This window comes from Delphinus delphis, chromosome 1 (assembly GCF_949987515.2).
Source record: "Delphinus delphis chromosome 1, mDelDel1.2, whole genome shotgun sequence".
Taxonomy (NCBI): domain Eukaryota; kingdom Metazoa; phylum Chordata; class Mammalia; order Artiodactyla; family Delphinidae; genus Delphinus; species Delphinus delphis.
In genome coordinates, this window is record NC_082683.1 from 7613572 (window position 1) to 7641177 (window position 27606).

At 41.3% G+C, this 27606-nt stretch overlaps 1 protein-coding gene across 4 annotated transcripts in view; it reads left to right on the forward strand.

Annotated features, from left to right (window-relative positions):
* Nucleotides 1-27606, forward strand: part of UBE4B (ubiquitination factor E4B) — a 111151-nt gene that overhangs the window by 50576 nt on the left and 32969 nt on the right. For all 4 annotated transcript variants that reach the window (XM_060013875.1, XM_060013887.1, XM_060013858.1 and 1 more), the window contains 10 exons: nt 3376-3517; nt 5015-5115; nt 6107-6221; nt 9979-10062; nt 12644-12700; nt 13269-13385; nt 13473-13571; nt 13945-14058; nt 15904-16102; nt 20086-20224. In XM_060013875.1, the coding sequence (XP_059869858.1) occupies nt 3376-3517; nt 5015-5115; nt 6107-6221; nt 9979-10062; nt 12644-12700; nt 13269-13385; nt 13473-13571; nt 13945-14058; nt 15904-16102; nt 20086-20224 (1167 nt within the window). The remainder of the gene's footprint in view (nt 1-3375; nt 3518-5014; nt 5116-6106; nt 6222-9978; nt 10063-12643; nt 12701-13268; nt 13386-13472; nt 13572-13944; nt 14059-15903; nt 16103-20085; nt 20225-27606) is intronic.

The window sequence follows — 27606 nt, forward strand, 5'->3', positions numbered from 1 at the left end:
ATAGGGTGATTATTCCCATAATAGAAGAACGGAAACTGCGATGGAATCCTTTTAAGAAACAAGTTTTCTTGGTACATTTAAAATGGGACTCAATTTGCACAGATCTGATGCATGTATAAATCCCCAGAAATATTTTCATTGTGTTTTCAGAAGGATTCAGCTGTATTTCCAATATGTGAAGTAATTAAATTATTCAGTTGGATTGTTGATGTCGTTATCAGAAAATGGTTCACATGTTCTCCCAAGGGAGGTATAATTTTATAGATACTCTTAGGACTTAAACATGACATATTTCCAGTGTCACATTCCATGTTACGGTTGTAAAAGCATCATGAATTTCATAACAACTTCTTCAGGAAAAAAATGAAATACTATTTTAAAACAGTTAAAAATGTCCATTGATAGCATAAATTTAATGCATATAAACTGTACACCCCTTGCTCCTTCAGTATCACATTCAAAATTTGAGTTCAGCTCTTTGAGTTCAAACCTAGAGATCCTTATAAACCGGTTTTGACCACTGACAATCATGCACATCCCTGGTGACGCTGGCCGCTTTGCATACCTGTGCTCATGACCTACTTCGGCACCCTTAGGACTGATCTTATAATTTGGAAGCATATTGACGAACACTAGGGTTTATTCTATGTTTTCTGTTTAGTTAAACTTACGTTTCTTTTCTTTCTTTCTTTCTCTTCTCTTGAAAGTCACTTGGAAGTGTTGTTTGGTCCCTGACAGATGATCACAGCATACATCAACGTCTTTTATCTTTGAAACTTCTCTTATACATTCTGAGTGTCTCTCGTTGCCTTGCCTGGCGGTCTCGTACACACCCTGTCATTTTTCATGCCTTTGCGAAATGTTCGTGAAGGCATTTCGGTTGACTTTGAGGTGTTCAGATCTAAGTTAAAATGAAAGGGGACATTTTGGCTGAGAATGGAACCCAGTGTCAGTGCATCAGCAGCCACCAGCTAAGCGCGTTGACTTCCCACAGTCGTTCACAGGCACAGCATCAGACTGACTCCTTGCAACTGGCAAGGACCTATTGGCATCAAATATCAGATGCTTTCCATTCCAGAGGTGTAAAAATGTGAGAAAGATGGGGCTTATTATCAAGGAAATGTATAGTTTAAATACTTCATTTTAAACACGAGGAAGATCTATTTTCAGTGTCATCTGTGAGAGCTTTTCAAAGGGACTTTAACCTTAACTGTGTATAGTTATAAGCCTGTGTTAGCAAATTTCATCTTTGGGAAGTGCAGTGAATATAGTCCCTGAGTCACTAACCTCAGATGGAAGAGGGAGGGATAACAGATAGCTTGAGAGCGGGATCGTGGCAGGTAAAGCCAAATATCTTTCTCCCCTGTCTCCTTCTGGGGATTCACCACACTACTTATATTTATGGGTGGGTTTTTCGGTTTTGTTCTTATGTTTTGTTTTGTTTTTTTCCTTTGCTTCATTACAGTCCTCATCTTTCTGTTGTCAGGTCAATTAACAGATAACAGATCTTACCATACCATGAACTGTAGTCCAAAATTTAAGTGGTGTGAAGACACAAGAATTGTTTTTGGTTTTTTGAGGTGTCCCACCCTGGGCTGCCCATCTTTGTCTCTGGTGAGGCACTTTGTGGGTGGCTCCATTACCTGCCCAGTCAGGAGGGCGTTGGCTGCCTTGTGCTTTTTTTTTTTTTTTTTTAATATATTTATTTATTTTGGGCTGTGTTGGGTCTTCGTTTCTGTGCGAGGGCTTTCTCTAGTTGTGGCAAGCAGGGGCCACTCTTCATCGCGGTGCGTGGGCCTCTCATTGTTGCGGCCTGTCTTGTTGCGGAGCACAGGCTCCAGACGTGCAGGCTCAGTAGTTGTGGCCCACGGGCCTAGTTGCTGCGCGGCATGTGGGATCTTCCCAGACCAGGGCTCGAACCCGTGTCCCCTGCATTAGCAGGCAGATTCTCAACCACTGCGCCACCAGGGAAGCCGTGCCTTGTGCCTTTGACTGCTTCTCAGCCTCCCCTCCTCCCTTCCCTTCTGTCAGACCTATGTAGTAAGTAAGTTGTAAGAATTCAGGTTTACGAGACTCTGGCCTGAGAGCCTTGGATTTAAAGCCTTGCTATTGTTTTCATCTTTTTAAATTGAAATACTCTAATATCATACTTTCATTCCAAGGTCAATTATGTGTATTCTTCTAAAATTCTAAGGTCAGTTATGTATATATTCCAAAATTACTTTTGTGTATCTATGCATCTATCTGCATAACGTATCATTAATATCTTAATTCTTCTTTTAGTTTCTAGCTCCTCTCTGCCCCAGGCTGAAGTAGGGATGGGTATCTCAAGTTCCTGATATTCTTCCCCGCCTTTATCATCTTTCACATGTAAATTTTTTTTTTTTTTTTGCTAAGTTTATATTTTTTCATTTGTCTTCATTTCATAATTCCTGACCTCTTCCTATGCCATGATTAATCTTTTTGTATCTTTTATGTCTTATCAAATTTGTGAGTTAAACATCAGATTTGGTATTTGACCTATTGATGGTTAATCTAAACTTTGATTTCCTAACACCTAACCCTTGTGATAATGGTCTCAGGGAATAGTTGTTACTAATAATAACAGTGCCTCACGTTGTATCCTGCTTATATTTTACAAAGCACCTCCACGTGATTTTATTGAACCCTCACTGCAGATGAGATGAAGTTCTGGGTTCAGGTAACAAGTAAGCAGTAGGGATGGGAATAGAACGCAAGTTTGGATACTCCTAGTGCAAGGTTTTTGTTTTGTTTTCACTATACTACTTTGTCCCTTTTGCCAAACATTTTGGAAAATTTGTGTTTGTAACATATTTTTCGTGTCTCCTTCTAACTGGACGGTTTTCCTAAGCCCTGGTCCTGTTGCCGAATGCTGGATGAAGGCTTTTAAGATCTGTGCTAGAAGTTAGGAAGAGGGATGTTTTGTTAGTCCCTTGTAACTTCCCTCCTAAAGACTTCGATTACGTAATAGCGTAGGTTGGCTTTAACCTCCAAGCCTGCCTAATCGCAGCTGGCCAGTTGGATTTACATACGTGTGGTATCCCTTCAAATGCCCAGTGCTCAGTAGCAATTCTTAGAGTCCTCCTGGTTTTGTAAGGTGCTGTTCCCAAGAAGATAAGATGTTGGGTTTCTGGACAGACTTTCTTCTTAGGTCAATAAAATGTTTACTAAAAATTGCTATTGTTGGACTTGGAGCAGGTGAAACAAGCAGTCTGCTCCAGCCTCGGCTGCATGGGTGTCTGTGCTTTGTTCTGGGCGTGGGGACCCTAACGGGCTTTCTGCAGCAGTGCGAACTCTATCAAACGTGATTTATTGAGAACAGCTAAAAATCATCCATTCTTCTTTTCTCCAAAGTTTTGGAGCCTCTGGTGGGGCAAGTACTTGGGATTCCTACAGCGACCATTTCACCATTGAGACGTGCAAAGAGACAGATATGCTGAACTACCTCATCGAGTGTTTTGACCGAGTTGGAATAGAGGAAAAAAAAGCACCGAAGGTAACATGAAATGGATTCTTTTTTTTTTTTTTTTTCTTCAGTACATGGGCCTCTCACTGCTGTGGCCTCTCCCGTTTGTGGAGCACAGGCTCCGGACGCGCAGGCTCAGCGGCCATGGCTCACGGGCCCAGCCGCTCCACGGCACGTGGGATCCTCCTGGACAGGGGCACTAACCCGTGTCCCCTGCATCGGCAGGTGGACTCTCAACCACTGCGCCACCAGGGAAGCCCGAAATGGATTCATTTTAAAACCCCCACAAAAACCTGGTTATGTGGTGGATAAATAATTGGTTTTTGACCCCCTAATGAGCATTCACTCATGTATTCAATCAGTAAAGTGGTTATTGAGCATCTACTATGGGTCAGGCACTGTGTTAGAAGCTGGGGGTGGATCAGTGAACCAGACAGACGAGGATCCCAGTCCTCATGGAACTCACATCCTAGTAGAGGGAAGAAGTGACAGGGCCAAGTGCCACTGCCACCAGCGACTTACACGGCCCTGATGATTTCTCTCCTAGTCTGTCGTAATCATAATAACCAACATTTATGGAGCGCCTAGACTGCCAGACACTTGGCTAGGTCTCATTCTCACAGTTGTTCATTAGTCCAGTGTGGTCCTGTGTGGTATAAGTATTATTTTTTTCCGTTGTGTTAATAAGCAAATGAACCTCAGAGAGATCAAGTACATACTAACCTCGGTCTTTCCTAAAAGCCAAGTGGCGTAAAGTGAACTTTCAAAAAGCGAGGGATACCTGTAATTGTCCAGAATCACATAAGTAATAAATTGCAAAACTGGGTTTAAACTCAGCAAGCTGCACTTTTTCTTCTATTTCATGCTGAGTTACTTTATTATTATCACATTTCATTCCTATTTCATTTTTTTTTAAGTTTTTATTGGAGTAGAGTTGATTTACAATGTTGTGTTAGTTTCAGGTACACAGCAAAGTGAATCAGTTATACGTATACAAATATCCACTCTTTTTTTTTTAAGATTCTTTTCCCATACAGGCCGTTGCAGAGTACTAAGTAGAGTTCCCCTGTGCTATTCAGTAGGTCCTTATTAGTTATCTATTGTATATATAGTAGTGTGTATATGTCAATCCCAATCTCCCAATTTATCCCCACCACCCCAATTTCATTTTCTAGTTCTGGTGTCCCATTGGAAACTAATCCGGTTGTCAACCTGTTAGCTTCATATTTGTGAAGGGCTTCTTGGGGTTTGCTGCACTTAACCTTAGCAAAATCAAAGAGAGTGGGCATATCTCTGAAATCCCCACGTGGTCACCTGCAGCTTCTGCTTCTCTCTTCTCTAATTGTAGATTTTAGCGGAGACATTATACTTGGATGATACAGTTACTCTAGTTTGTTCATCATCGGTAAAGGAAGAGAAAAGGGTGCCATTTGCTGCAGATTGATCTCTTCTGACTCTTGTCAGTTTTCAACTGTATGGGATTATTTTGTTTGTCTTTGTAGACCTAACCTCTACCTTTCTTTGCAGATGTGCAGCCAGCCAGCAGTCAGCCAGCTGCTGAGCAACATCCGCTCACAGTGCATATCCCATACTGCATTAGTACTACAAGGGTCCCTCACACAACCAAGGTATGAAAAACCAATATGTGCTTGCTGTTAGCAGGGAGAGGGCCCTCTCCATCAGGCTGCCCAGCCATTCTGCACCACGTTGGATAACTCACTTCCTTACCCATGAAATGAGTGGTTGACTAGATGGTTTCTGAGGTCCCTTTCTTTCTCTAAAATACTATGAAAATAAAACACTCTGTGTGGTTTATTGAGATAGACTGTGGTTGAAATATGTTGACATCAGGGCAGCAAATTAGTAATTCAGTTTAAAAGCAGCTGCTTGAAAGCAGTATAGATACTTGAAAAAAATGTGTAGATCATCACTGTCCATGTATGGTATAATCAATTTCTATTATTCAATAATAAAGAATAGTGGTGGAATAGGTAACATGGGAATCACCCGAAGGGTACTACATTATTAATTTTTGTTCAGAGGGTCCCATAAAGGTTTCAAGTTTAATAAAAGAGTATTTGTGTATTTCATTTCTCTTGTGAAAAAACATCTAAAGGAAAAATGACAAAGTTCAAGATTTATTCATTCTGGATGATCTTACCATAACCATTTTTGAAATTTGTCAGAAAAAAAAAAAAAGGAAAATGATGCACATGTACTAAAACTTACACACTGTTCCATGGTTAAAATTAATAAGAGCTTAAAAAAGTCTTCAGCCACTGCTAATCTTTTTTTCCCCCATTGGATGAGGCATAAATAAATAAGTAAAAGAGACATATAATACTTTGGTTTTTCTAATGCTTTATTTTTCAAGGGCTATATGGAGGCAAAGATGGATCCTTTCAAACTTTCTATAGTTTCTCACTGAAAAGCCCCCAAAGTGATTATCTTAACAATGAGAAAGGTGATCTTTTGCCTAAAACGATTGACTGTTGTGTGGATTATTTGGGAAATTTGAAGCTTGACCTGTGATTGTCAGCTACATGACATTCTGTATGTTCTGTTGTTACACGGTGACAAGTTGATTCATCAGAGCCCTTGACTTTCGTGGGTCTGCAGGTCCCTGCAGCAGCCGTCCTTCCTGGTGCCGTACATGCTGTGTAGGAATCTCCCATACGGCTTTATTCAAGAACTGGTGAGAACCACTCACCAGGATGAAGAAGTGTTCAAGCAGGTAAGGTTTTGTGCGTTTGCTGCTGGAAGTGCTGGATTAGGAGCTTCCCTGCCGAGGTAGATTTCTAAAGACACCATATATTGAAAACTTTGGTTCCTGAATTTGAACATGCGCATGTCATTTGCTCAGAGAGAGCTCCCTGAGATTCCTGTCCTGAGGAAATCAGATTGCCAGCTGCATTGTTCAAATCATGTGTACATTTCAACTAATCAGTCAAGCATCAGGTATTTTAAACATGGTCTGTGCTAAGTGCTTTGGGAGAGTAGAAGAAATATGAGGCCCTGTCTTTGATTTTAAGAAGCTCTTAACACACTACCAAGAGGTAGCATAAGACGTGATATACATTTGCCAGATAAGTAGTGTTGAAAAGTAGTTCTCTGAGTTTACAAAAAGGAGATTAATAAATCAAAGACCAAATTAGCTCAGCTGCAGTTTGCAGGTCACATAAAACCATTGTCTTCTCACCACTAGACCGGGAATGAAGTCTCAGATCTTACTGATTACTTCATTCATTAAGTATCCATACATTTTTGATATCCCATTGTGTAAAGGCAAGTGAAAATGCAGATATGTAATATTTAATAATAAAGCTTAATAATAATAATAACAACTAAAAAAGTTAGTCTTAAAGATTTCTTCCAAGGTAAAACCTTGGCATGAATTTTGATTACTGTTCTGTGGCCTGTGTTGTAAAGTAAGCACTTTGCCACAACAACTTTAACACAGCTATTTCCCATGATGAAAGGATGCTAATGACATTTTCTTACAATTTGTTGATAATCTCTTTTTTTGTTTCTAGAAAGAATAATAGAGGCAATAGCTACAAATGATATGATTCCTTTTCATCTATTTTTTTAAAAACTCTGTTTTTTTATTTATGGCTGCTTTGGGTCTTCCTTGCTATGCACGGACTTTCTCTAATTTTGGCGAACGAGGGCTACTCTTCATTGTGGTGCGCAGGCTTCTCATTGCAGTGGCTTCTCTTGTTGCGGAGCATTGGCTCTAGGCATGCGGGCTTCAGTAGTTGCAGCACACGGGCTTCAATAGTTGCAGCGCGCGGGCTCAGTAGTTGTGGCTCATGGGCTCTAGAGTGCAGTCTCAGTAGTTGTGGTGCATGGGCTTAGTTGCTCTGCGGCATGTGGGATCTTCCTGGACCAGGGCTCGAACCCGTGTCCCCTGCATTGGCAGGCAGATTCTTAACCACTGAGCCACCAGGGAGATCCCTAATCTGTTTTTATACCTAATATTATTTTTAACTGTTCATATTGAGGCCTTTGAATTCTCAGAAACTGTGTTTTCAGCAGTTTTCAAAATATTAGTAAAAGAAGCATCCAGGAGTGAAAATCCCAGTCAGTGAGTGTTGTGTATTCTGTATTTGGAATTTATCAACTGCTCATCTTAGATGATGGTCTTACTGACTTATAGGAATATTTTAGGCATTATAGTGAGCTTTTCTTCTCTAGAAAATTAAGTGAACTCTGATGAAAATATATAACTGTCTTGTAAGGTTTAAGTGATACACTATATTATATGTATAATATACATAAAGTAGAATACTTCTACTCAAAAAGACATCACTTGAGGAACCAGAGTAGCTTTACCTGTATGAAAGCCTGGAGATCAGCTAAAAAAGTACGTTATGCCTAGTTTATTCATAAAGAAACTTACATAGAGGCTATGAAATGACCTCTATGTGTGTTTTTTTGTTTTTATATTTTAAATTTATTTATTTCACCTTATTTATTTTTTGGCTGCGTTAGGTCTTCGTTGCTGTGCGTGGGCTTTCTCTAGTTGCTGCCAGTGGGAGCTACTCTTCGTTGTGGTGCGCGGGCTTCTCAGTGCGGTGGCTTCTCTTGTTGTGGAGCATGGGCTTTAGGCACGCGGGCTTCAGCAGTTGTGGAGCACAGGCTTCAGTAGTTGTGGTGCACGGGCTTTGTTGCTCCACAGCATGTGGGATCCTCCCGGACCAGGGCTCGAACCTGTGTCCGCTGCGTTGTCAGGCGGACTCCCAACCACTGCGCCACCAGGGAAGCCCTATCTGTTTATTTTTAATCACAGAATTCTGATCCCTTGTCTTTTCTTACGTGTCACCATGTTTCCTCAAGAGAAATGATGAGTGCAGTGGAGTTGCTGAACTGAAAAACAGCATTTTACCTTTTGTCTTAAGAATGTGGCAGATTTGAATGATTAAATCTTTTGAGTGAAATTTCAGTCTTCCTTTAATTAAAGTTTGAGATGTTCATAGATAAATAAACAGCAATAAATAGTAGTTAGAATTTAGAATTGGAGATGAACACTTGGAGCAGTTTTTATCGGTGCTGGGAGGTATTTATTTGAAAATAAAATTATTTTAAAAACGTGTAAGTCACACAAACAGTATAATGTTCGATATTTGAAAAGTATTATGTTTAGTAATATTTTGTCTGCTTATTATAATTTAAACCCTACTTGCAAAACAGGGTAACTCTAAAGAAGTTTTACTTTATAGCGTTCCTGAAAAAAATGCTTAAGAGATTTTTCTAGATGATCAATTGTGAAATTTATCTTTTGGTGATTCTGGAACTACTGTTTTTCCCTCGATTGCAGTTTGGGCATCTCCCACCCCTACACCTAAGCATTTCCTCTCCATTTTTAGCTAGCTTACGAAAGCACATTACTTCTACCCTGATTGCTTGGGTTGCGAGAACTAGAAGGATCTCTTCAAGAGCTGTGTTGATATCTCAAGACACTCTAATACACTTTGTAATGCAGGGCACCTTTTTAATACTGTGCTCCTTAAATGACAGAGGTGTTCCATACGATGGGATGAAATTAGTAGGAAAGAGAATTTTTCAGGTTTTCTAGTAGCTTTTTAGAACACTCCCTTTTTCAACTTGTTGGCATTCAGACTGTCAGCTGTTGTTTACAACATTCTCAGCTTAATGTTATTAGTCTTGAATCCCAACCAACTCCCTAAATGTGCTGCTCAGTGAGTACACTGTGAAATTTAAACATGAGCTGTGCTGAGCAGATTCTGCAGTGTTCCTGTGCCCTGATATTAATGGTGAGCTTGTAAACGTAAATTTGAGTGCCCTTAGGCCCTGACATCAGGTTGTTGTACTAATCACACCACATATGGAGGTAAGGCATCCTGATGAAGTTTTCTTTTTCAGTTTCAACATTTACCAGCCATCTCTTTGTTCTACATAATTCAAGTTAAGATACTAATAATATCCATTATTGGTCTATTTTTTTTGTTCTCTTCGAAGTAAACGAGGAAAGATGGAAAGAATTAAAGGTGTAGGTGTAGGGGTGGCAACAAAAAATTTCTTAAAACGTTAATAGAATTGAGCAGATATTGGAACATTTAGTCCAATTTCTTTACAGGTTATAGGTGCTTGGTAATCAGAAACATACTCGTTGCTGTGATATGCAGGTTAGAGTAATTTATTTGATTAGAGCAAGGAGCCCGGGAGAGTCCTGCAGCAGGCTCCACATCTGTGAGTTTCTGTTGAATCACGGGGAGTCTTGTCAGAGTTTTAGGGTTCACCAAAACCTATTACTTCTGGAGAATTCAGCTGCCTTACTTTACGGTCAGCCTTGTGAAAGGACAAAGCAACACCCTGTGGCTGGATTCTAGGCTCCTGTGTATGCAAAACAGCTTTTCCTTGGGCAAGCAGTGCAAGTGCCTGGACTTTGCAGATTCGGCACTTTATTTGACATGCCTCCTGTTCTTAAATTTTCTGTAACTTATATTTCTGATTTTTTTTTCTTGTAGATCTTTATCCCCATTTTACAAGGCCTGGCTCTCGCTGCCAAAGAGTGCTCCCTCGACAGCGACTACTTTAAATACCCCCTCATGGTAAAACTTTTTTCTTTTCCTTGTAACACATTCAGCAGATGTTTTTCTTCCAGATGATTTTAACATACACTTTTCTTTCAGGTCCATGATCAGCCTTGTTTTCAAACTTAAAACATGAAATCATTGTGTTGGCCGTGCAGAGTGTTTGGTGTGCAGTGAGATGCATCAGTGAAGACAGTTAGCAGCGCGGTACATATTTCACCATCCGAGCCTTAGACAGGAGTCAGTGATACAGTCATTAAAATGTACTTTGCCTTATTCTATAGCTTATGAAAACAATAATCATTGGTGGTCTCCTTCTTGATTGTCCTAGCAATGAGCATACCATATTTGGGGTGAAATTTTGTTAATTTAAAACAAAACAAAACAAAAAAAAGCACTGTGACAGATGCAAATAAAGAAGGCAGAGTTAGATTAAGAAAAGGAATACAATTTTGTCTTTACATAGTGACTTTGCACAGAAAATTGCACAGTGCTTTTCTTGTTCATCTTCCCCGTTTCCTGAGGCTGTACACTTCACTTCAGGCTTTACTTGGAAAACACGAATTTGCTCAGCTCCTCCAGGCACTTAGAGGAAGCATAAATTGTGAACAGAACTATTGGCTAGATTCTCACCAAGGGTCTTCAGAGTTGTGAAAATATTGGAACCAGAAAGAAAATAAGAGGCTGTTTTCTTCTCTGACCTTGCTTCTTTAAAATTTTGGGAGAAAAATACTTTGAAGTATTACTGAATATTTTTCATTCTAAAAGTATGAAGGAAAAATATCAAAACATGAAATTAGTTGACTCTGTATAAACACGACCTTGTGTAAATTGAAGCCTTGGTTAAATTGATGTTTTGCTGCCCATGTTCCTTTTACTCATTCTGCTAACTTGATTCCATCTTACCATTAATTCACTGCTTCCTGAGCGCCTCAAGTGTGACACACACAGAGGACCCAGGAGCTCATGAGATAAGGTGCCTCTCCTCAAGGCAAAAATCAAGACCACAACGATACAGTCAGATAATTACAATCAGTGCCAACACAGAGGTGTATTTATCTGTTTCAGAAAATCAAAACTGAGCTAAAAGGCTAAATATTAAAGTTAAACATTAAAACATTAATTAATGTTTTAAACATTAAAGCCAGTTAAATAGAAGGTGAAGCAGGAAGTCTTAGTTTTAAAAATAATTTTGAATGAATTTATGTCAGGGTTCTTCCTAGTGCACATGTTATTCCCACTCCTAATGAAATTCTATGAATCCTCGTGCATTGTTCTGTCTCTGGCACATAAAAAGAAGTGGAAAAATCTGATTATTTGAGTTCAGTGATGAAATCTCTTAGTGTACATTAATTATCACTGTATTATATAAATATTCCCTCCTGGAATTGTTGGCTTTTCTCTTGTGGTTTGAATTAGCTTGATGATTCAGTAAGGAGCTTTTAGTGTCAGATATCAACAAAGTGTTCTTCTGGGTCAAAAGACAAAGGCCTCCATTATGATAGACAATAGTTTTATTTTGTACCATTATTGATGCTTGTGCAGCAAAGGGAGTGCACTGAGAGAAAGGGCAATAATTTAAGGCAGGAAGCGGAAGACCGTTGGAGCTAAAATCAGAAAGAAGCATGATTATCCTCTAGGCCAGTGGATCCCAACTTTGCCATACTTTGGAATCACCTGGGGATCTGTAGAAAGTACCTCTGCCTGGCTCTCCAAAGCTGTGACTTAATTCGTTGAGGATGTGGTGAGGGCGTGGCCTGGCATGGGGCTTTCCGAGGCTGCCCAGGTGATCCTAATGTGCAGCTGAGTTTGGGAGCCCTGGTGCTGAGCAGGGAGAATGTTTCCTTCTCAGTGGCTCTCTGAGCCTCAGCGGCTTCTCAGTTGTGTCAGTGCCTAAATGCATGGACTCAAAGGCTTCCAGCAGCTGTTTTAGCAACTCCCATAGCAACATCCAAATCACAGAGGAAATTAAATTCACTGTTAAAATAGTGTTTGACTGTATTACCATGGCCATGGTAAACGCTTTCTATGTGCCTAAGAACTATATTTCCTGATTGTCTTAACTCGAGAACGATTGGAGCGCCAATGGAAAACTCTGAGGTTCTCAAAAAACCAGGGATCTTGAAACCAAGGAATACTTTTAAATATATTTTGAATTTGGTCGCTTATTAAATTTTAATTATTTATAGTCCTGTTTAATACTGGCAAGACTAGCCATCTCAAGTTTATGAAGCATATCTTTCTGGTATAGAAAGATGTTAAATGAAAAAATCATTTATTGTAAGAATACACTCATTTACCCCTGTGTGTATACGTACAAAAATATGTCTAGAAAGCTCTTGGGCAAAATATCAATAGGGGTTAATGAGGGTGAAGTTTATGAGCGACTTGTAGTTTCATTTTATATTTCTGTTTTACCGGAAGTTTTTTACAACACACATGTACTAGTTTATTCATCAGAAAAGCAGTGAAGCTATTTGTGCTTTGTTGGGAATGCATACCTATTTATAGCAGCATTAAAGCTATGTCTTGATGTTACCCATGGTGGTCAGTTTAGGATGAAATACATGTAAATGACCCTTTCTGATCTTGTTTCTAGGCTTTAGGTGAGCTCTGTGAAACCAAGTTTGGAAAGACACACCCTGTGTGCAATTTGGTAAGTGCCACCCTAATGGACTTGCACATTTTCAGTGAACATGTAACACAGAAGATATTCCTTAAGTAACAGTATCTGAAAAATGTCTCTTGGAGGACGTTGAGATGCAGATGTGAGTAATACATGTGGGTGGCTCTCAACTGTTACATTGTTGTCACCTACGTTATTTCCGGGAATGACATTATTCACTTCTCTTTTGTGATTTTCGGGAGATAAGTATTGTACAGCTAGTACAACAGGTCCTATTGGAAACGTTTCCTTGAGTCCTTTGGTGGTATAGGAATACTTCATTTGCATGATATCAAATATTATCATGAAACATGGAAATTAAAAGTATATCTTGTAAAAATGTAGCGGACCTGGAGTGCTTTCCTTCATCTGAAATGAGAAAAAGTGGACAGGCATCCTGACATATTTGTGACCTTGTGTTTTTGGATGTTAAGTGTCAGCCATTTTGCTGGTGGCTAAGAACCAGCTGAACAGGTCACCTGCCGAGAATTCTTTTTGTCTCATTTTTACATCACTTGCTGATTTAGCAGCTTGACTTGCCTCTTCTGTTTTTTCCTAGGTTGCTTCTTTGCCTTTGTGGTTGCCTAAATCATTAAGCCCTGGCTCTGGGCGGGAGCTGCAGAGACTCTCGTACTTGGGGGCTTTCTTTAGCTTCTCAGTCTTTGCAGAAGATGATGTAAGTACAGCGGCACTTTGCTGCTCTTATGTTCAGATTCTTCCCCAAATGTATATTATACGTTGAATTTTTGCTTTCTCTTTCCAGGCAAAAGTGGTTGAAAAATATTTCTCAGGGCCTGCCATTACCCTGGAAAACACTCGTGTGGTGAGCCAATCACTGCAGCATTACTTGGAGCTGGGAAGGGTAGGTGTTGAGAAAATGAATCCAAAGGATGAATGTGTTTTCAGTTCTGAAAGTTAAAAGCAGCACAATTACAGGCTCATTATAGTGTGATTAAGGTAATTGGGCCCCTGTCCTGGAAAGGAAATAGCAAAGGCTATTTTATTAAAACTATAACTACTCCCCTCTTCCACTCCACATTCTGCTTTCATGCTGATCATCTTGATACAGTTGAATACGGACTTTTCTTCTATCCTTGTAGTCAGGTTCTTCTAAAATGAGTGGACCTGGGAGAGGAGAAAAAGTGGGAAGGAGTTTAGCTTTTCGTAAAGTCAAAAAGGAATAATTTCTTAAACAAAGTTTTAATTTTTTTCTTCCCTTATAAAATAAATTTCAGCAAGAGCTGTTCAAGATTCTGCATAGTATTTTGTTAAACGGAGAAACCCGGGAGGCTGCTCTTGGTTACATGGCAGCTGTCGTCAATGCCAATATGAAGAAAGCACAGATGCAGGTAGGATTCCTGAAGACTGCTTTTACTTATTCATTAAATTCATTCATCTAAGTCATATTTATTCAGAACCTACCAGACATTGTGCTAGGAAATGGAGATACAGTGTTGAACAAGATAGACAAGCTTCCTGCCTTTGTGGAGCTTATGTTCTATAGGGTAGATGAGTAGACGTGTAAATGTTTAATTCTAGAATCGATGAAGCCAGTGAAGCAAGGTAGAGGACTTGAAAGTAACCATGGAGGCACCAGAAGGAAGGCATGGGAGTGTCCAAGGAGGAGACATTTGATCAGAGGCCTGACTGATAAGAAAGAGCCAGCCATCACAAGGCTGAGAAAAGAACTTTCTAGATACGTGTGAAACACGAAGGTGGGAGTGAACCAGCTTTGGAACGAGCCCCACGTGCAGGCTTTCATGGCTGGAGGATAGTGAACAGGAAGGAAACCGGCGGGTCATGGGCTGGAGGGGTGGGCAGAGGCTCCATCAGGTTGAGCTGATGTTGTAAGAAGTGTCATGAGGAGCCACTGGAGGGTTTTCGGGAAGGAAATCACCAAGTCTGCTGTGTGGAGGATGGGCTAATGGGAGGAGGGGGTACAGGAGCCAACCCGAAGAGACCAGGTACAAGGTGCGGTGTTCCTGATGAGGGAGGCTGGTGGCTGGGACCACTTCACCGGCATGGAAAAGTTAAAAGGGCATCCTTGCTATATTATTATTATTAATAAATTTATTTATTTTTGGCTGCATTGGGTCTTTGTTGCTGCACGTGGGCTTTTCTCTAGTTGCGGTGAGCGGGCGCTGCTCTTCCTTGCGGTGCGCGGGCTTCTCATTGCGGTGGCTTCTCTTGTTGCGGAGCACGGCCTCCAGGCGTGTGGGCTCAGTAGTTGTGACACACGGGCTTAGTTACTCCACGGCATGTGGGATCTTCCCGGACCAGGACTCAAACCCGTGTCCCCTGCATTGGCACGCGGATTCTCAACCACTGCGCCACCAGGGAAGCTCCCTTGCTATATTATTAATGAGCGATGTGACATTTCTACTCAGAAGAAAAAGCAGAGAGAAGAGGTATACCATGGACTTGGTATTAGACTGCCTGGATTTCCAACTGGGGTTCCACTGTTTGCCGGCAGTAGGACGTAGACAGTTGCTTCTCTGTGCCTCCATTTCCTTGTTGCCAAGTGGGGATAATAATAGTACCTGACTCGTGGACTTAGTGTATATAAAGCTGTTAGAATCATGCCCAGTACGTGGTGAGCACTCCACCGATGTTAACTATCTTTATTAGAATTATGGTCTTTTTTTTTTGGCTGTGCCACACGGTTTGCAGGATCCCCAACCAGGGATTGAACCCAGGCCCTGGGCAGTGAAAGCACGGCATCCCAACCACTGGACCTCCAGGGAATTCCCAGAATTGTTGTATTCTTAGAGCAGGATTATGCTATCGCTGTCAGCCAGAGAAGCTGTTAGTCAAGTGGTAACTGTGAAACGAGTTGTTCCGATGCTTCTGAGGGGAAATAAAGAAGAGAAAGGAAATAGCATTTATTGCATTTCTGCTTACCGATTTTGAGGATCTTAGGCAAATCACTTAAATTCTCTGAGCCTTAGTTTCCTCCTCTGTAAAATGTGAGTAACAGTATCATTCAATTCTAAGGGCTATTGTGGAGATTCAGTGAGAGAAAACCCTTCACGTATGGTTAACACTCAACAAATCGCACCTGCCAGTAGAGTGACGATGGTGGTGCTATAGGTGTCCCCTCGCTGACTTCAGGATGAAAGTTTGCTCTCCTTTCTGTACGCTTGTGCCAAAATTTCTGTTCAGATCATGATTTTAAATACTTTTCTCTTTCACAGACGGATGATAGATTGGTATCTACGGACGGATTGATGCTGAATTTCCTTTGGGTGCTGCAGCAGCTAAGCACAAAGATCAAGTTAGAGACGGTCGACCCCACGTACATATTCCACCCGAGGTGTCGGATTACTCTTCCCAGCGATGAGACGAGAGTGAATGCAACGATGGAGGACGTGAATGACTGGCTGACTGAACTTTGTGAGTGACATGTTCATTAGGTCGTTAAAAGCTGCCCTTCTTTTATTATTTTTTTTTGGTTCCCCCACGTGGCACATGGGATCTTTGTTCCCAGACCAGGGATCGAACCCACGCCCCCTGCATCAGAAGCATGGAGTTGTAACCACTGGACCACCAGGGAAGCAGTTCTTCTATTTTCTTTTAATTACAAAAAGTAGAGTAGATACGCATTCTAACAGAAGGACCCATTTGGACTCAGCATCATCCCACAGTGTGAATCTGACACCAGCTACAGCGTCCCTGTCTGTCACCTCCCAGCGTCCCACCCCCAGCGTCCCACCCCCATCCCTGGGGCTCCCTCTTGCCCTGTTCCTGTTCTCCATCATCAGTGCCAGTTTTCATTGACTCCTCTCCCCCTAAAGCTGCTACATCAGACTGTTATGGGATTATCAGGAGGAGAACTTTAATAAACATCTTAATAGCAACGCTACTGTCTTACTCGTTAAATATAAGGAGACTGAGGCTCCAGAAAGTGCTCAGCTCACCTAGCCTGTCAATCAGCGAGTTGCACCTGCGGCTCAGGTGTGCTGAGCCGAGCCCAGGGCTCTGTCTGCTCCACCACACTCCCTGATCTGGGTCCATCCTTCCCGGTGTTTAGTTCGGTTCCACTTTTTCTTACTTGGCAGTAGTGAGGGAAGCAACCTAATTCTTTAGGGAATTTCTGTTCCTCTCAGGCAACCTGATTTCTGATAAGCCAGGCTCCAGAATTAGGATCTGGGCTCCTGGGGCCAGGCCAGCCCGGGTTGGGGGTAGTTAGAGGGTTTGTGGAGAAGGTCAAGGGGGTCCCCTAAAGAACAGGCTGCCCAGAGGACGGCTGGAGCTAAGGAAGACGCTTTCTGAGGAAGGGCCCTTCCAGAGGGAGGGCCTGTAGGAGAGGAAGAAGAGAGCCTACCCTGCTTGACCACAGCTGCTTTCCCGGCTAAACGCAGTCGTGACAGAGAGGTAGAGGGGCAGAGGGAGAGAATGCAAAGGAGTATAGATGGAGAAGGCAGAAAAGAAGGAAAGACACAGGCAAAGGGAAGCTTGTGACGAATAAAATGTATCTGAGAGACCGGTGATCAGGAAAACAGAAAAGTAGAAATCCAAGAGAAATGGGTACATATTTTATGTTGCAAAATACTGGGTTTGAAAGTGATTCCTGAGTGAAGGAAAATAATGACTTTCTGGGCTTCCCTGGTGGCTCAGTGGTTGAGAGCCCGCCTGCCGATGCAGGGGGCACAGGTTCGTACCCCGGTCCAGGAACATCCCATATGCCGCGGAGCGGCTGGGCCCGTGAGCCATGGCCGCTGAGCCTGCGCGTCCGGAGCCTGTGCTCCACAATGGGAGAGGCCACAGCAGTGAGAGGCCCGCGTACCGCAAAAAAAAAAAAAGACTTTTCTGCTTTTCCATTTCTTTGTTTTGTTACAATCCCTGAGAATCTGTCAGTACTGGGAATGCTATTCATTCACCCAAGTGAGCCACATCCAGCTTATGTGGAGGGGTGGTTCTCGGCTGCACCAGGTGAGAAGTTAGAGTTTACAGAGTCTAGGAAAAAATAGAAAAATTTATTTTGTTTGGATGCTAATGACTCCTCATAAATTGTTACTACCTCTCTAGAAATACATTTATGAGCTAGAGATATGCAATAAAAATTAATACAATAAAAAAAGAAGTTCTCTTTTGGATTAGCCAACATCAAATAGATACGTAGAACAAATGGGAGGAAATGTGCTGTTCTGGGTTTAAATATGTATGTGTATACAATAGAAATGATAGCAATGACTTAGTTATTATGTAGATTTTATATATGCCAGTTAAAATTCTCATGAAATCTCTCATAGATCTTGATGAGTTGATGGAATAAAAATACGAATATTTTGAAAGTGTTATGATTATGGATCTTTTTCTCTATATTATAAAGCATGTTATTAAAGTAACTATACTTCAATTTAAAAAATTTTAAGGGGTTTCCCTGGTGGTGCAGTGGTTGAGAATCTGCCTGCTAATGCAGGGGACACGGGTTCGAGCCCTGGTCTGGGAGGATCCCACATGCCGCGGAGCAACTAGGCCCGTGAGCCACAACTACTGAGCCTGCGCGTCTGGAGCCTGTGCTCCGCAACAAGAGAGGCCGCGATAGTGAGAGGCCCGCGCACCGCGATGACGAGTGGCCCCCGCTTGCCACAACTAGAGAAAGCCCTCGCACAGAAACGAAGACCCAACACAGCAAAAATTAATTAATTAATTAATAAACTCCTAAAAAAAAATTTTTTTTAAACATGTTACTTAATGACAAACATAAAAACCATATGACATTTAGTTTTAAACATTATAAAATTATTCATGGAGTAATGTAGAGCTTCCACCCTTCCCTGGCACGAAAAAGCCGAACAGAGGATTTGACCCAGCCATAAAAGAGAGAGAAATTTTTAATGATTTAAGAAATGGAAAATATCATCAGAGATAATATATATATATCTTAATATATAAACATACTTTTTATAGTGGGAGAGAAAATGAATATGTAAAATAAAAGAATGGGAGAAAATATGTGTCACATAATTGATAAAATCATATTCAAAATGCAGAACTGTTATAAATGTGTAAGACCAAAACTAAATTCTACCAAGAAACAGTTGTCTTTCGTTTGGGGGGAAAAATATAAGCAGTATATGTCAAATAAAATGTAGGGAAAATATACATATTTGTAGGAATTAGATACAAATTGAAAGAAATTCAAATTAACGTTCTGTAACTACAAATTATTCAAAAACAGAGTGATAAGATAGAATATGTTTGTAAATAAATAGATGGCATTTTATCAATTAATTTAGTCTATCTAAAGTGAATTCTGGTGATTCATAACAAAAATCTGTAATACTGTCTTTCTCAATAATTCCACTTCCCAGAATATGCTCCCAAAGCTGGCAACGGAGAGGGGGTGAGGGAGTAACTTGTTATACATAGATCCTCCCAGCACTGTTTCTAATAGAGGAAAATTAGAAACAACAAATATGTCCAACAGTAGGGAAATGGCTATGGAATCTGTAGCTTATTTACATAATCTAATACCATTTTGAGGTTTAACAATGATGTTTGAATAGTAGAAATGATTCTATAAAATACACCAGGAAGACACATCACCGAAGATTGTTGGCGTACATTTGTATAAACATTTAATTAGATGGGGCAGAGTACCTGATCACACATGGAGCTCAGAGGAAGTCTGTTTTTCTTATAACATTACCTAAGCCTAATTTTTTTAATATAAATTTATTTATTTATTTTGGCTGCTTTGGGTCTTCGCTGTTGCTCATGGGCTTTCTCTAGTTGCGGCGAGCAGGGGCTACTCTTCGTTGCAGTGCGCGGGCTTCTCACTGCAGTGGCTTCTCTTGTTGCAGAGCATGGGCTCTAGGCGCGCAGGCTTCAGTAGTTGGGGCACGTGGGCTCAGTAGTTGTGGCTTGCGGTGTCTAGAGCACAGGCTCAGTAGTTGTGGCACACGAGCTTAGTTGCTCCTCAGCATGTGGGATCTTCCTGGACCAGGGATCAAACCCGTGTTTGGTTTGATCTGCCTTGGCAGGCGGATTCTTAACCACTGTACCACCAGGGAAGTCCCATTAATTCTAATTTTTTAAAAGTGTCCTTGGGGGCTTCCCTAGTGGCACAGTGGTTGAGAGTCCGCCTGCCGATGCAGGGGACGTGGGTTCATGCCCCAGTCCGGGAAGATCCCACATGCCGTGGAGCGGCTGGGCCTGTGAGCCATGGCCACGGAGCCTGCACATCCAGAGCCTGTGCTACGCAACGGGAGACGCCACAGCAGTGAGAGGCCCGCGTAACGCAAAGAAAAAAAAAAAGTGTCCTTAAACTTCTTGAAAATACAAGTGTAATTTTGTCTTCTTAATTGTGCTTTTCCTCTGATATAGTCATGTGATAGATTTTATTTCGGGGATTTTGTTCTTTTTCCTAGATGGAGATCAATCTCCGTTTTCTGAGCCGAAATTCCCTACGGAATGCTTCTTCCTTACCCTGCACGCCCACCATCTCTCAATTCTGCCGGGTTGCCGACGCTACATCCGCAGACTCCGGGCCATACGGGAGCTCAACAGGTATGTGCATGATGCCATGTCCTGAGGTTGCCTGAGTCACCACTTGTTCTCACAAGCAGGCAGTTCCCTTGTGACCAGTAGATTTGAATGTGACGGGTACATAGGGTACTGCCAGTAGATTTGAATGTGAGGGGTACATAGGGTACTGCCTCTGCTACTACATCCATGTTCCTTGATTGGCCAGAGTTCTTTACATGGTGAAGTGACCCAAACTTTGATTTCTAGAGTTCTCAACACTTGGTATGTGGTTGAGACTTCCATTAACTTTTTCCACTGGGCACCGTAATATCAGGAGGCACTTTAAAGGATTTCTTGGGTTCCAGACATACCCCTCTTTCCCTGGACTGTGAAACAGTAACTCTGATTTCCCTTAATAAACAAGGTCATTTACTCCCACCAACATGTAATTCACTTTTTTTGCACATTGTCCTGTGGCATAAGAAGTCTAAAAGGGCCAGATAGTAGCCTCAGTTTCCTATTCATTAGCACCATTGTTGTTTTTCTTAATCTAAGCATTTCTCCCCATGTACCAGCACCTGCAAACAAAGGTCACAGGAATAGGAGGCAAACATTTTTTTGAACAGGTCATCTGCAATAATAATGGAGTAGCCACTTAACACCATTTGGTCCAGGAGTGGTGTAGTCTGAGTATGATAGAAAATGTGTCATATCTATATCTACCTTGAATTAAAATAGAATCAAATCACTTAATAATTGTAATAACTGCCTGGTAGATTTCTTAATATTTTTTTTTCTACATGTAATCATGTTGTCTGTAAATGATGACAGTTTTCTTTCTTTCTCATAATTTTCTTTTTTCTTATTTTTCTAATTTTAATTATGCTTTATTATTTGACCTACATGCTATTTATGATTGTATTGATTAATTTTAAATTCTTTTCCTTTTTTTTTTTTTTTTTTAGACCCCACATTTGTTTATTTATTTTTTTGGCTGTGTTGGGTCTTCATTTCTGTGCGAGGGCTTTCTCTAGTTGTGGCAAGCAGGGGCCACTCTTCATCGCGGTGCAAGGGCCTCTCACTATCGCGGCCTCTCTTGTTGCGGAGCACAGGCTCCAGACGCGCAAGCTCAGTAGCTGTGGCTCACGGGCCCAGTTGCTCCGCGGCGTGTGGGATCTTCCCAGACCAGGGCTCGAATCCGTGTCCCCTGCATTAGCAGGCAGATTCTCAACCACTGCGCCACCAGGGAAGCCCTCATAATTTTCTTTTTCATGCCTTACTGCCCTGGCTACAATTTCTACTACAGTCTTGAGTAGAAGTATTGATAACTTTATTAAAATTTCTTTCTTATTTCAGTTAATGGGGGGAAGTTTTTTAGACATCCTCTATTATCAGATTAAGGAAATTCCCTTTTAGGTGATTATTTTCTACAAGTTTTTTGTTCTCAACAGGAATTGAATTTTATTAAAATCTTTTTCCATCTCTGTTGAGGAGATCAGATTTTTTTCCCCTTTATTCTATTAATATGGTTGAATTACATCAACTGGCTTTCTGATATCAAACCAATCTTACATTCTTTTTTAATTATTATTATTATTTTATTTATTTTATTCTTGACTGTGTTGGGTCTTAGTTGTGGCACGTGGGATCTTCGTTGAGGCATGCAGGATCTTTTGTTGCAGTTCCTGGGCTTTCCTCTAGTTGTGGCGTGTAGGTTTTCTCTCTGTAGTTGTGGCGCGCAGGCTCCAGAGTGTGTGAGCTCTCTAGTTCAGGCATGCAGGCTCAGTAGTTGTAGCACGCAGGCTTAGTTGCCCCATGGCATGTGGGATCTTAGTTCCCTGACCAAGGATCGAACCCGCGTCCCCTGCATTGGAAGGTGGATTCTTTACCACTGGACCACCAGGGAAGTTCCCTTATATTCTTGAAATAAACTCAACTCTATATTATTGCTTTTAAATCTCATTGGATATTCAATTTGCTAATATTCTGTTTCGGAGTTTTGAGTCTATATTCAAAAGAAAGATTGACCTATGATTTTCATTTCTTGTTAAGTCCTTCTCAAATTTTGTTATCAACATTATTCTTGCCACATAGAATCAGTTGTGGAGTGTTCCCTCTTTTTATATTTTTTGAGGAGTTTATTGTGTAAGAATTATTTTATTTCTTCCTTAAATGTTTGGAAACATTGATGAAGTTGTCTGGGCTTAGAGTTTTCTATGTGGGAAGTTTTTTAAATTATGTATTTTATTGTTAATAGATATTGGCCTGTTTAGATTTTCATTTCATCTTGTGCCAGTTTTCCCGTGGTATGTAAAGTTTCAAAACTTTTCGGTATAAAGTTGTTCATAGTATCCTCTTTTTATCACTTTTGTGTCTGTAGGGCCTTTATTATTTCCTTTTAGTTTAATTTGCTTTTTGTTGATGTTTCTATTGCTTTTTGAGGTTGATATTTAAATCATTCATTTTTTAGCCCTTTCTTATATATGCATTTAAGGCTGTTTAGTTTCCCTCTAAGTATGGCTTTAGCTGCATCCCTCATTTTTAGTAGGTCATCTTTTTTACTGAGGTATAATAGACGTATAACATTATGTTGGTTTCAGGTATACAACATAATGATTTGATGTTTGCATATATTGCAAAATGGTCACCACAATAAGTCTAATTAACATCTGTCACCGTACATAGTAACATATTTTTTTCTTGTGATGAGAACTTTTAGGATCTCTCTCAGCAACTTTCAAATACACAGTACAGTATTATTAACTATAGTCACCATGTTGTATATTACATCCCCATGACTTACTTATTTTATAACTGGTGGTTTGTGTACCTTTTGACTCCCTTGACCTATTTTGTCCACCCCACTCCCCCACCTCTGGCAGCCACCAGTCATCTTCTCTGTGTCTTTGAACTTGGTATTTTGGGTTTTTGTTTGTTTTTTTAGGATTCCATACATAAGTGAGATTATATGGTATTTTTCACTGTCCGACTTATTTCACTTAGCATAATGCCCTCAAGGTCCATCCATGTTGTTACCAGTGGCAAAATTTCATTCTTTTTTATGGCCGAAAAATATTCCTCTGTGTGTGTGTGTCTGTGTGTGTGAGACATTTCTTTTTCCATTCATCTGTTGGTGGACACTTGGATTGTTTCTCTATCTTGGCTATTGTAAATAATGTTGCAGTGAACATGGGGGTGCATATATCTTTTCATTTTTGTTTTCGTGGGCTAAATACCCAGAAGTGGAATTGCTGGATCATACGGTAGTTTTAATTTTAATTTTTTGCGGAATATCCATACTGTTTTCCATAGTGGTTGTACCAGTTTACATTGCCACCAACAGTGCACAGGGCTTCCCTTTTCTCTACATTCTTACCAACACTTATTTCTTATCTTTTTGATAGTGGCCATTCTAACAGGTATGAGGTGATATCTCATTGTGGTTTTGATTTGCATTTCCTTAATAGTTAGTGATCTTGAGCACCTTTTGGTATGTCATATTTTATTGTTCCGTTCAAAATATATTCTAATTTTTATTATTTCTTACTTGACTTGTGGATTATATAAAGATGGGGTGCTTAAATTCCAGATTCTTGGGGGGATTTGTTCATTTATCCTTTGTTACTGATTTCTAGCTAAATTCCATTGTCAGAAGACATATTCTGATTTGTGTTCTTTGAACTTTATTGAGATTTGCTTTGTAGCTAACATTTAAATTAATAAATGTTCCATAGCGGAAATGAGCGCACAGGAATTCCCTGGCAGTCCAGTGGTTAGGACTCTGCACTCTCACTGCCGAGGGCCTCGGTTCAGTCCCTGGTCAGGGAACTAAAATCCCACGTGCCACGCAACCAAAAAAAAAGAAGAAAAGAAAAGAATCCGCTTGCTATATTGCTTTTTGCAGTATTTCACATATATCGTTTAAGTTTGTTTATCTTTTGTTCAAGTTTTCCTTATGTCTGCTGATTTTATCAGCTTATAATATCAGTTATTGAGAGGCTTATAAAAATTTCCAACTCTGATTTGTCTGTTCCTTCATCCTGGAGTGGATGCCGTCCTGTGGTCCCATCATTCCCACTGACTTCGGAGGATACATGTCAATGGCACCATCTGCCATCTTCACTCCCAGCCTGCAGTGAGGGTTGGTGCCTTTCAGAGATGTTGGTGTTCCCCTCACCTGTGTATTTTTCAGTGCGGTGATACAAGAGATATCTTCCAGGGCTTCCCTGGTGGCGCAGTGGTTAAGAATCTGCCCGCCAATGCAGGGGACACGGGTTCAAGCCCTGATCCGGGAAGATCCCACATGCTGCGGAGCAGCTAAGCCTGTAGTCCGTGGCAACTAAGCCCGTGTGCCACAACTACTGATTCTGTGCTCTACAGCCTCCGAGCCACAACTACTGAGCCCGCACACCTAGAGCCCATGCTCCACAACAAGAGAAGCCACTGCAATGAGAAGCCTGCGCACCACAACAAAGAGTAGCCCCCGCTCGCCGCAACTAGAGAAAGCCCGCGTGCAGCAGTGAAGACCCAATGCAGCCAAAAATAAATAAATTTTTTAAATAAAAAAACTAATTAAATAAATAAAAGTACATCTGGCTGAAGTCAGATTAAGAAAATAAAAGAAGTATCTTCCAGGACACAGTTGGGATATGTGTGTGTTTTGAGAGGGTGGTTTTCTGAGCTAGTCATATGTGGTAAATCTGTATTAATATTCCAAGCTTCTTATATTTTGGATTCCTTCCTCTGAATTTATATCAAGGAATTCCTAACAACTCAACTTCAATTCTAGGTTTTAGTCAACCAGGTGGGCACACAGTTAGAGCCCCTCCCAGATACTCAGGATAAGGTTGAATCCAGAGACTCTGGTCGTTGTATTCATGTCAATGAATTTATCCCCACTTAGGAGTGTGTTAGCATGTTCCTCTCTTGGTGATCAAGCATCTTCAGAATCTGTTCCACACATACTGCCACATTTCTTCACTACATACATAGTAGGTAGAATAGTGGTGCGGCAAAGATGTTCATGTCCTAGTGCCCAGAACTTGTGAATATGTTACCTTACATGGTAAAAGAGACTTTGCAGATGTGATTAATTGTAGGATCTTGAGATGGAGAGGTTTTCCTAGATTATCTGGGTGGACCCAATGTATCACAAGGGTCCTTTTAAGAGGGAGGCAAGAAGGTCAGAGTGAGAAAGGAAAATGTGATGACAGAAGCAGACATCAGAGTGATGTGGGTCCACAAGCCAAGGAATGCAGGCTCCCTCTAGAAGCTGGAAAGGGCAAGGAAACACTCTCCCTAGAGCCTCCAGAAGGAATGCATCCCCTGCTGACCCATTTTAGGCTCCTGACCTCTGGAACTCTAAGACTATAATTGTGTTGCTGCAAGCCAGTAAGTTTGTGATGATTTGTTACAGCAGCAATAGGAAGCTAATATAACATGTTAGCAAATCTTGGTCTTTCTTTTTTCTTCAAATGTGTGCTTTTCCTGCATATGGCTTTGTAATTGGCCCATAAGGACAGTGATTGATCTCACTCCAGTTTCGGTTCTGGAAGCAATGACATATGATGGGTTGGGACCTAAGGGAAATGGCATCATCCTGCAATTTGACCATCTGAGCTACAGTCACTGCAGGAGCTGCTTCTGCTGTCAGACGAGGCTCAGGGGATTTAGGGATTTGGGTACTTTGGTTCTCCTGAACTCCTCCATTTGAATTCTTGGAGTCCCAGTCTTTGCTCTGACATTTAGATAAGAGATCCAGTGAGGTTATGGATTCAGTCTATGTTATAATTTGGTGCTTTATAGGACCAGACTCTACTTCTTTATGGTCATCTTAGAAACTCCCTGACTCATTGGCTTGTTCTTGAGGCGAGATTTTAAAATCTGGAGCCTGTCATTTTCTTCTGTGAGCTTTCCAGCATAGTTACAAGTAGCCACACCATCTCTTCACTCCAGGAGGTCACTGGTGATCGTTTATGCAGCTGTTTTTCCACTGAGAACCTGGGCTACCAGTTTTATGCTCTCACATGCTAACTGAATCTTCACCGCTTTCTTTTTTTTTTTTTTTTAAGTATTTATTTTTATGTATTTATTTTGGCTGCACCGGGTCTTAGTTGTGGCACACGGGATCTTAGTTGCGGCATGCGGGATCTAGTTCCCCAACCACGGATCGAACCCAGGCCCCATGCATTGGGAGCGTGGAGTCTTACCCACTGGACCACTGGAAGTCCCCTTCACCACTTTCAAACCAGCCCAGTCGAAGAACTAATCCCAAAGGCCCATTTTTCTGAAGGGCCTGTTACCTGTAACCTCTTCTTGCCAATAAGCATATAGGTCGTTATGTTAGTTTCCTTTTGCTACTGCAACAGATTACCACGACCTTCCTGAGTTAAAACAACAAAAATTATTACCTTAGGGTTCTGGTGGTCAGAAGTCCTAAAATCAAGGCTGCATTCCTTCTGAGGCTCTAGGGAAGGATCTCTTTCTCTGCCTGTTCCAGCTGCTGGAGACCCCCTACATTCCTTGGTTCACAGCCCCCTTCCTCTCTTTTCAAAATCAGCACCATCGCATCTTCAGCTCTCCCTCCCTCTGATCTCTGCTTCACTTGTCACAACTCTTTCTCTTACTCTGACTCCCTCTTTCTCTTAGAAGGACCCTGAGATGACATTGGGCCCACCCAGACATATGGGCCCGTCTTAGACTCCATACCCTTAATCACATCTGCAAGTTTCCTTTTGCCATGTAAGGTAACATATTCACAGGTTCTGGGGATTAAGCTGTGACATCTTCCTGTGGGGCGGTGGGGCGGAGCATTATTCTGTCTACCATTATTCATGTTCCAGTTGTAGACAGAGGAATCCACTTCGTCTGAGATAAGCAGCAAGAGGATAATTAAGGCTACTATTTGGTTTATTGAATCACTGGCACGCCTGGAAAAGAGGACTCCCAGAGCTCTTCTTCGAACCTGGCCTGGCAGGAAGAAGCTGCTTCAGGGTTCAGCCTCTGCCAGTGCTTCAAGCAAAACCCGTCAACACTGTGCTTCCAGAAGAACCATGTGGCTGTCACTTCACTATATTCACTTCTGCCTTCAGTGAGGGCTCACCTCTTGGTGGAAGCTAGATCATGTGCAGAAATGCTGGCAGCAAGGGAATCAAGGAAATGTAGTTTTTGTTTTTGTTTATTTATTTATTTAATTAATTTATCTTTGGCTGTGTTGGGTCTTCGTTGCTGCGCACGGGCTTTCTCTAGTTGCGGCGAGCGGGGGCTGCTCTTCGTTGTCGTGCACGGGCTTCTCATTGTGGTGGCTTCTCTTATTGCAGAGCACAGGCCTCTAGGTGCGTGGGCTTCAGTAGTTGTGGCACGCAGGCTCAGTAGTTGTGGCTCGCGGGTTCTAGAGAGCAGGCTCAGTAGTTGTGGCACACGGG